The sequence below is a fragment of the Coptis chinensis genome, chromosome 7 (genome assembly GCF_015680905.1).
Source record: "Coptis chinensis isolate HL-2020 chromosome 7, ASM1568090v1, whole genome shotgun sequence".
Taxonomy (NCBI): Eukaryota; Viridiplantae; Streptophyta; class Magnoliopsida; order Ranunculales; family Ranunculaceae; genus Coptis; species Coptis chinensis.
In genome coordinates this window covers 70,501,336-70,511,973 of record NC_141462.1, presented here as the reverse complement: position 1 = coordinate 70,511,973, position 10,638 = coordinate 70,501,336, and the positions used below count along the sequence as shown (strand labels likewise).

At 41.2% G+C, this 10,638-nt stretch overlaps 2 protein-coding genes across 2 annotated transcripts; both read left to right on the top strand.

Annotated features, from left to right (window-relative positions):
* The first annotated feature begins 2,078 nt into the window (after positions 1–2,078).
* On the top strand, positions 2,079–2,735 carry LOC147488641 (uncharacterized). The gene has a single exon (XM_086574441.1). It carries the CDS (start codon positions 2,079–2,081, stop codon positions 2,733–2,735), a length of 657 nt encoding a protein of 218 aa, XP_086430567.1.
* A 1,449-nt stretch (positions 2,736–4,184) lies between these two features.
* On the top strand, positions 4,185–4,793 carry LOC147488640 (uncharacterized). Its single transcript, XM_086574440.1, has one exon. It carries the CDS (start codon positions 4,185–4,187, stop codon positions 4,791–4,793), a length of 609 nt encoding a protein of 202 aa, XP_086430566.1.
* Positions 4,794–10,638: the final 5,845 nt, after the last annotated feature.

The window sequence follows — 10,638 nt, the reverse complement described above, 5'->3', positions numbered from 1 at the left end:
GAGAGAGAGACCAAGTGAGAAAGAAGAGGTTGGAAGATCGTTGCCCACACAACGTCCACTCTGTGCATAGGAATACAACAGAAGATCAAGAGGTTGCTGATTCTGGATTCTCAGAGTTATCACAGCTGATCTACAGGTATGTTTTCCAATCAAAATCGTGAACTTCATTAATTCCGCTGCGCATGGTTTTTAAAGTTTGTAGAAATTTATATTATGAAATAACGGTTCCTACACTTTTGTGCCTGGGAGAACTATATAAGACAACCTTCTTTTATCACATGAGTTGTTGGGAAATTATAAGAGAAAGCATGTCTCTCCACGCTACTCTCTCAAAGTGGATATCAACAAGGCTTATCACACTATGAGTTGGGACGCCATTGCTACAATGCTAAGGAAACTTAACTTTCTAGTTAAGATGATCAAATGGTTACACATGTGCTACACTACTCCATATTTCTCTATTTTAATCAATGGAACTCCATAAGACTATTTTCAAGGACTTAGAGGATTAAGGCAAGGTGATCCAGTTTCTCCTTACCTTTTTGTCATGATTATGGAGGTGTTAAGTTGCCTTTTGAAGAATGAGTTCAATGTAAAGAGAATTAAAGCTCATCCAAGATGTAAGAGAACAAAGGTGATCAATTTATGCTTTGCGGATGACTTGCTTCTATTCTTTAAAGGTGAGAAGGAATCCATTGTGACAGTGCAAGATACTCTTGAGATGTTTGCACAAGTGACTGGGTTGAGGACTAACAAGAACAAAACCACTCTCCTTGTAGGTGGTATGAATGATACAGAAGGCCAACTGTTAGTTGACACTATAGGGGTGAAGTTAGTTACCCCTTCTATTACCTATTTGGGGTTACCTTTAATCTCTTCAAGGCTGGGCATTCATGAGTGTCAACTGCTGGTTGAGAAGGTCACTGCAAGAATCCAAAATTGGAAGTCACAAGTGTTGTCTAATGTTGGGAAGTTGTAACTCATCCATTCAGTGCTCAATATATTTCATGTGTATTGGGCAAAAAATTTATTCTTCCTCTAACAGTATTAGAATAGGTCTCTAAGATTTGTTGTAGATTCCATTGGTGTGGACCAGACATGAAAAAGAAGATGCACCATGCTAATAAGAAATGTACTAGTCTTACTAAGAAGGAAGGTGGTTTGGGTATACTTGACCTTAAACTCTGGAATGTAGCAGCTTATTGTGGACTGGTGTTCAAGGTGGCATCCAAAGAGAATAGTCTATGGGTCAAATGGACATGGAACCAACATCTGAAAGGCAAAAACTTTTGGACTATGAAAATACCGCAAGACTGCTCTTGGGTTTGGCGGGGTATACTGGAGATGAGAACTATTGCAAGGAGTTACATTAAGTATAGCATCTCAAATGGCTCCAATACTCTTTTCTGGCATGATATTTGGTGAATTGAGGCTCCACTCAAGGAGGATCCGATTGCTAGAAATGAATTCACCTTACCAATGAATGCAAAGGTAAGTGAACTCATTACAGATAGAAAGTGGAACTCTGTTGTAGTACAAGCGTTACCACAAAGTCGATTGAAAGAAAAGATTATGGCCACTGAGATTAATGGGGATTTATTGGAAGATAGAATCATTTGGACTCCTAATCCTACAGGTACATTCTCATCCAATTCTGCTTATGTGGCACTTAGAATCCCAAGAGAGATAGTGAGATGGTACAACATGGTTTGGGGTAAGTTAGTCTTACCGAAACACTCCTTTACTGCATGGCTTTTGTTTTCTGGAAACATACCTACCCAAGATAGATTAATTCAGAGGAAGGGTTTACACTCTTCTAAGTGTTGCATGTGTGATTTAGATGCCCGGGAAAACTCTATGCACCTTTTCTATGATTGTCCTTTTACTAAGGAAGTTTGGAATAGAGTAAAGCAACATATAGGGTTATCTACTCAAGCTTCGACCGCAAATAGAGAGTGAAATCAACTGTTTTGGTTGTGTCAGAAGAATAATTTGGAGGTGGAAGTCTATAAGGTATATATATATGTGTTATGGTGAGTTACGTATGGAGGGAGAGAAATTATAGGAGGTTCAGGAGGATGTTTCAAGATTGGAGGACTGTTTGTTCACGACTGATCAGTGATGTAGGGATTTATCTACAAGGTCAGTTAACAGAGTGTAAGGACTCAGCCCAAGCAAGAGTCTTGATGGATAGACTAGGACTTACAGTGGTATTCAAGACTAGAGTACCAACACCATGCATATGGAGGAAACCAGAACCTGACACAGCAAAGCTCAATGCTGATGGCTCTTTGACAGAAAACAGCTATAGTAATGGAGGTATTATTAGATATGCCAATGGTAGTGTGTTACTTGCATATATTGAAGCTGGTGGGCAAAGGTCAGTATTATATCAAGAACTCCGAGCAATTCTGAATGGGTTGAGAGGATGTTTGAAGATACAAATCAGAAAGATTGAAGTGGCATCAGACTCACTAAGAGCAGTAAGGATTTTGCAGAATCAAGAGCAAGCACCTTGGCAATGTGCTAATATATCAGCTGCGATAAGTTCACTGGTAGGAATGTTTGTAAGTATTAAGTTCATCCATGTTTTTAGGGAAACGAATAGAGCTGCAGACCACCTAGCATCTCTAGCTTCTGCTAATGTTGTTGAATATTTTGTTCCTCCTCTGAACTCAACTCTCATGACTATTGTTGAGGAGGACAAAAGGGAAACTATATATTTGCAATATTAATGACTGGTTGGGGTTGGCCATAACCCTACAACAACTTATTCAAAAAAAAAAAAAAAAAAGAAACCAATAAACACAAATAATTAAAATTCCATACAAAAAAGACTAAATAAACCAACGAGCAAGACAAAAACTGAATACCAGAAGTTGTTCTTCTCAGTAAGGGCAAAGGAACATAATCTTATATCAACAAGTATGCATTCCACTTAAGTACCATTTCTGTCTCATATATCTGACGCTTGAATAAAAAGCTAAAACAAATTGTTATACTGTCAACAAGTTAAAAGTGCAAGTCTTCTTAATGAAAAACATAAATATTGTCTTCCATAATTATCTCACTTGCTCAAGGGTGTCTTTGTGTGTGCAATAGAAATCCCAGGAGGTTGAGTCCTTGGATATGAACTAAAATGATGGGTGAAAGTGGATGCCAGGTTATTTGCAGGTCATATGACGTCCAGTGAAGAAAATATCATCGGCTTTGTAAATCTTCAGCAGCAGAAAATACCGTTTTACTTTGCTGCCAAGAAACACATCCGCAGTCAGAAACATAAAACACCTAATTGCATACATTGATAAATTAAAAAACCAAGTACGTTGAGCAAAAACTCTAAAAATATTTGCAATACCGAGCTTATAGAGTGTACAATGAAATCCTGTAAGGAGTCTCAAATACAAAGAGAGGATGTGAGAAGTAACATTGTGTCTTACTATATTATTAGTTCATTCCAAGAAAAACTTGATTCCAAACAACATAAAACCTAGAAGAGCTGGAAATTGCTTTGAACACTCTACTTACAGAAGATGTAGATGAATCTACAAATTAATCCCTCCTGAATTTTTTTCAAGTTTCTTCAAATCGTCTTTACAACACTTAAAACATAAAGTTATCCAATCCAATTTCCTGCGAGAAGAGAGTTGTTCAACATAATAGGCCTTATATTCTTCCATCATTCAATCCCGACATGTTTTGCTACTCTAGTGGTTTCATATCACTTTATGTACCTTACTCTTAGAGCATCTCTAGGTGGTAGTATCACCTCCCAAATTCTTCAAATTTGCTTACAAAACTCAGAATTTTGTGGAAATCCAACTCTAGGTGGAAGCAAATTCAGTCGGTCGCATCACCTGTCCAGCCGCATTCTTGTTAGCAAATTTGGGATTTCGGATGTGGATGCAGAGCGACAGTGGTAATGTTGCGCGCCATTGCAAATGTCGCCCTAAATTTTTTTTTACTTTGACCAGCACCACGCGCCAGTGGTACTATTGCGTGCCACTCCTAATGTTGTGTGCTCCAACAGGAAAAAACGGGCAAAATCGGCCAGAATTCTACATCCATATATCTACACTCATTTCCTTATTTATTTTACATACGCTCAACCCAAATATTCTTATCAAACAACTTGACCATTTCACATCAATCCTCAACAAATAACACACACACATTGCCAAAAAATGGATCATGAAGTGTATGAGATTTTTCCCCTTCAATCTTCATCTTCATCTTCATCTTTATCGTCGTCTTATTCTTCATCTTCTCCAGTGGAAGACTCGGCAGATAGTCTTGATGAAGAATTTGTTAACGTCATTTCCCTTATGAAGCACCATTTGGCTGTACTTGCACAAGCACAAGTACATGCTCCGAAGGCACCACATGGTGGTTCAAAGAAGGGTCGAAAAGTGAAACATAGAAACTATGCTTTGACTTTGGAAATCTTGAAGGCCAACTACTTCGTCAATCGTCCTGTTTTTCCGAAAAAGGATTTCAAACGGCGCTTTCTTATGAAAAAATCATTATTCCTTCACATCTTCAACAATATTCAGACTCATTTTAAGTACTTTCAGCCTAAATTTAACAATGCTGGTAAACCTGGTATAGATCCTCTTATCAAGGTGGCTGCAGCTTTGCATATTCTTGGTTATGGTACGGTGGTTGATCAAATTAACGATCAATTATACATTTCTGAGCAAACTAGAAACCAGGTGTTGAGGCATTTCTGTGATGCAATTATCAAATTGTACGGTTCAGTCTACTTGCGAAGGCCAAATATTGCAGATACATAATGCTTGCTTGCACATTCTGCCATACGTGGATGGCCAGGTATGTTGGGAAACATTGATTGTATGCATTGGGAATGGCATAACTCTCCAATTGGATGACAAGGTGCTTACAGTGGTCGTTCTGGAAGACCATATGTTATTCTCGAAGCTGTTGCAACCGAAGACCTGTGGATATGTCATTCTTTCTTTGGGATGCCAGGGTCACACAATGACATCAACGTGTTGGACAACTCGTCGGTATTTGAGCACGTGATCAATGGTACTTCTCCACCTATTTATTTTGATGTAAATCAACATACCTATAATATGGGTTATTATTTAAGTGATGGTATCTATCCTGACTATGCAACATTTATACAAACAATTTCAAAACCTAATGCTCTAAAGACGAAGTGGTTCGCAATGATGCAAGAAGCTGCAAGGAAAGATATTGAAAGAGCTTTTGGGGTCTTGCAATCTAAATTTGAGATTTTGGCAAAAGCTTGCAAATTATGGCATGTGGAGACAATGGGTAATGTTATGAGAGCATATATCATATTGCACAATATGATAATCGGAGGTAAGAATAAAAATTATGAAATGAGGAGGTACATTCCTAATCTAGAAGGGCAACCACAGATCCTACCTACTCGGGAACACTACATTGAGGGGACTCTACGAGTTCAATCAAAGACTATGCATGATAGACTTAAAAATGACTTTGTCGAGCATCTATGGAGCATTAAGGGTAACTGACATTGATTGTTGTAATTTAATTTAATTTCGTAGATGAATGTTTATTCTTAATCATTAATAAACAATGTTAATCAATTTCTATTTTTATTATATATATATATTTTAATTTAAACTAACATATATTTATATAAAATAAAAATTTATTCATATTAAAAAAAACATATTACGTTACATAGTCATAGAAAATAAAATGTGTGAGGGAATAATATTCACATCCAATGATCGAATATCAAGCACGTGTCCAGCATAAACATCTTCACTAACCAACTTATGGTCCTCGTCCTCATAGCTCGCTTCTTAGCGACTCAACTACAGCAAGAAGTCTTCGTCACACAAGCTCGCTTCATAGTGACACGGTGCACATGAACGACCTCACCCAATAGCGACCTCATGAACTCTCGCTCTCCTCAACAGTCAATAACGGAAATCTTAATTATCGACAACAATGATGTGGCTTTAGGCACGCTTCACAATAAGTGTGCTTAACTTATCATCATGACACACGCATGAGCTGAAGACCTGGATCTAACCTGAAGCGCGAGAGCCGGAGGCGCGTGCCCTTGCCTATATAAAGAGGATGAGGAACTACGTCTGACCTGATTCAAGTCTCCCCCCAGTAGAGAGAACTTGATACGTAGGCAGTTCGTCCATACGGACTCGGTCAACTTAATCTAACCATCCCAATCCCTTCACAAAACTTACATTTATAAGGATTACCAAAAGTATCCTTTACATTGGCGCCATCTATGACGATTTCTTGAGTTCACAAACCCTATATCAATCTCAAAAAACAAAAAACTCAAGCCCACGAAGCATGGAAAGCCTTCAAGAACAAGTCAAGATCATAGTTTCCCAAATGGGAACGATGTCCGACAGCATCACTCTGCTCCGGCAAGAGAATGATGTACTCAAAGAACAAATCACTACCCCAAACATTGCCACTGCAGAAGACGACATCAACGAGGTCATCCAGCAGATCAACAGCCTCAACCAGCGAATCGACCAGAGCACAGCGAAAAAGGATGCCACCCAAATCGTCTAGAAAATGCTCAAAACCTACCGAGTGTCCCCGTTTATAGCAGAAATACTTGTTAAGGCCACTCCCCAAGACTTCGTACAACCAAGGTTCGCGATGTACGACGGTAGTGCGTGTCCTGGTTAACACATAGCTCGCTACATCTAAAGCCTTGCACTCTACAGTGCATAGGAATTCGACTTCCTACAATACTGTTTATTCCCTACAAGCTTGAAGGAGGGAGCTTCGATTGGTTCTACTCATCAGAACCAAACTCCATCAACAGCTTCGAAAAGCTAACGGACACGTTCGCAACCACTATGTCCACAACAGGCGCAAGAAAGCCGACCTGGACTCACTCCTCCTACTATCCTAGGATAAGGAAGAGTCACTCAAGTCCTTCTTAGGAGAGTTCAAAATTGAACTGTTGTCCGTGGATAGGGACATCTAAGAGTCTTTCACTACGTTAGCCTTCACCAGGGCTATCAACAAACGCACCTGGTTATACATGACGCTTATGAAGGAGCGTCCTGAAAAATTGGAAGACCTGTACAACGAAGTGGACAAGCACATCAAGTTACATGAATCACTAGTGAAAGACAACATCCAAATGGAAGAAGTTGCAGCAATCACAGATACGGAACCACCCTCCAAAATGCGACCCAGACTGGAAGGACAGAAGTCTGGGAACACGATGCAGCCACAACGCCAGTTTGCTACCCTCACAAGATCTCCAAGTTACATCCTGGAGAAGATAAAAAATGTAACATATTACCGACCTGCGATAAAAAGGCTTTAAGATACACCAAGAAAGCCGTACTGCGCTTTCCATAAAGCAAAGTGTCATGAGACAAACAACTGCAGAATTCTCAAGCACTACCTTCAAGACCTCATCGAGGCAGGGCATATCAAACATTATACTCCAACGACGACCTACGCCACAAGCTTATAGCTCGCCGAGAACGGAGCCGATCTCCCCTTTGCCACCACCAAAGAGACCGCTCACACGCTTGAGGACGTTCTAACAAGCGATCTTGCCATGAACGCCGCCAGCACTCATCCGACAGAGAGAATCACAGAACGATCAACATGATCACCTTCCAGATCTACTCATCCAAAGATCCACCAGGAGAAGCGAGACGAAAGAGGCGCCCGCAAGAGGTCTACCAATTCTCCTCCCAAGTGACTCCTGTTCCACGAACAGCCAGCCGCAGCTTAGGCAACATCACCTTCACCGAGGCTGACCTCAACAAGGTGTGTCTCCCTCACAATGATGCTCTGGTCATCCATGTCAAGATCAGCGACTAGACAGTCAAACGTGTCCTCATCGACCCTGGCAATTCGTGCGACATTCTCTTCTACCGAACCATCAAGGAGATGAACATGCCCAGATCGGTCATGATCGATCCAATATCCCCTCTGTATGACTTCAATGGATCTCGTGCTGACCCCATCAGAGATATCATTCTACCTGCCTCAGTGGGATCAAACAAAGACAAAGTGAGTATCAACACACGCTTTAGCGTCCTGGATGTCAACTCGCCCTATACTACCATTTTAGGACATCATTGGATCTACAAGATGCAAGTCGTGCCTTCCACACTCCATCAGGTGCTGCGTTTCCCTGGCCCCAAAGGCATGATGGAGCTACAAAGTAACCAGCTTAATGCTCACAACTGCAACCAGATCCTCTCAGTCAGTAAGCCCGCTAGGGCTTCTGTCAAAAACAAGGGAGAGATAGCTAAAACAAAATTTGTAGAAGACTTCATTGCTGAAGTTCAAACCTTTACCAAATCCACATCTAGCGATCTGGCCAAGGAGAACGCTCGGGGCTTAGCAAAAAGAGGTACCCCAGAGGTGAAGCCACCAAAAGAAAATGATGGGGGCTCCACCAAAGAACCCCCTACAACCGTTCAGCTACCTGAAGTCGCCCAGACAACTCAGCAAGGGGAGGCACCACAAGAGAAGGAGAACCCAGAGGTCGCTCCCCCACCTGCTGTAGCCAGGGAGACAGAACCGAAGGAAAAAGGTCAACCTAGGAACTGAGGATGACCCCAAATTTGTATATGTAGGAGCTAACCTTAATCCTACGTTCAAGGCACAACTTTTAAGCTTTTTATCTCTTAATAAAGACGTTTTCGCTTGGTCGTACATTGATGTCCCTGGAATTGACCCTAACATTGGATGTCACAAATTAAATGTTAACCCTAACACTAAGCCAGTTCACCAACGACCTAGGAAACTATATCTTAGGTTTAAAAAAGTAATAAACGACGAGATCGACAATCTCAAAAAAGTAGGCTTTCATTAGAGAGGTGGAATACCCCGAATGGATTGCTAACATAGTAGCAGTCCCAAAAAATAACGGCACAGTTCGCTTATGTGTCGACTTCACCAATGTCAACCAAGAAACCCCTAAAGATGGCTTCCCCTTACCAAGAATCGACCAACTCGTGAACCAAACCGCTGGCCACGAACTCATGTCATTCATGGACACCTACAGTGGCTACAACCATATCCCACTAGCAAAAGAAGACAAAGAGAAAACATCATTCGTAACATAACAGGGCATCTACTGTTACAACGTCCTCCCGTTCGGCCTAAAGAATGCTGGAGCGACTTACCAACGATTGGTCACCGAAATATTTCAGGACATGTTAGGAGACACCATTGAGGTCTACATAGATGACATGGTTGTAAAAAGCAAAAAATCTGAAGATCACTTAGATCATCTCGAACAAGCGTTTTCCAGACTCAAGCGAACTTAGATAAAGCTCAACCCAGACAACTGCCTCTTTGGCGTGTCCTCCGGGAAATTTCTAGGGTATCAAGTATCTCAACGTGGGATAGAAGCGAGCCCATATCAGATTCGAGCGTTTTTGGATATGCCAGATCCAAAAGCAAAGAAGCAGATACAGAAATGGTCAAGAATGGTGGCAACTCTAAACCGATTCATATCGAGAGTATCAGACAAATGCCGACCCTTCCTACTGATTCTCAAGAATGGCAAACAGTTCTCATATGGAACGAACAATGCCATCAGGTGTTCTCCACTCTCAAAGATAACCTCACAACACCACTAGTTTTAGCAAATCTAATTGATGGAGAGACGCTGGGGTTATACTTGGCCATCTCTGACTTCGTCATCAGTTCGGTTCTCTTCAAAGAAGAACAGAACGCCGAAAAGTTGATCTACTTAACCAGCAAAATGCTATTGCTAGCTGAAAAAAACTACTCACATTGAAAAGGCAATACTGGTACTACTTTATTCCGCAACAAAGTTCAAACCATACTTCCAGGCGCATCCAATCAAAGTTCTGACTAATCTACCTCTGAAGAAGATACTTCTCAAGGACAACAAGATGACTCGCATGGCGATATGGGCAGAAGAACTCGAGGAACACCATATAGAGTTCACCCCGCGAACCTCGCAGAAGGGCCAGGTCGTTGCCGATTTCCTAGCCGACTTCCCAATCGACGATCTCAACTAGGAACCACCTATAGACACCCCGACCTCTAAGCAACATGATGCTTCAATATGGTCACTTTTCGTAGATGGAGCAAGCAACCCAGGTGGCAGCGAAGTTAGTGTAGTTCTAGTATCACCTGATGGCAACATGGTGGAGAAATTACTTCACATTGATTTTGCAACCTCCAACAACGAAGCTGAATACGAAGCCCTGATTATGGGGCTTCGTACAGTGTTAAAATTGGATGTCCAGGAGCTGAAGGTCTTTAGCAATTCACAACTGGTCGTTCGCCAGGTCACAAATGAGTATACCACTAATGAAGGTAACTTTTTTAAATATCTTCAAATTGTGAATCAAATACTGCCTTCTTTTAAGAAAGTCACCATACACCATTTCCTACGGGAAGAGAATCGCCATGCTGACAGCCTGATGTACCTAGCGACCCAAATACCAAACTGTGACCCCAGGAAGCTACTTATCGAAGTAATCGATAGACCTGCTTACAAGAGTGAGAACGTCCTAGAAATCAGTGACCTATGCCCACGCTCTGAAACTCAGATGAGTCAAACATGGATGCAACCCATCATAGACTATATCAAGCTAGGCAAAGCACCAGAAGATCGACTCA

What these genes read in the sequence shown, in the direction of transcription:
- LOC147488641 (XM_086574441.1), top strand. Translation starts at nt 2,079, where the DNA reads ATGTTTCAAGATTGGAGGACTGTTTGTTCACGACTGATCAGTGATGTA.
- LOC147488640 (XM_086574440.1), top strand. Translation starts at nt 4,185, where the DNA reads ATGGATCATGAAGTGTATGAGATTTTTCCCCTTCAATCTTCATCTTCA.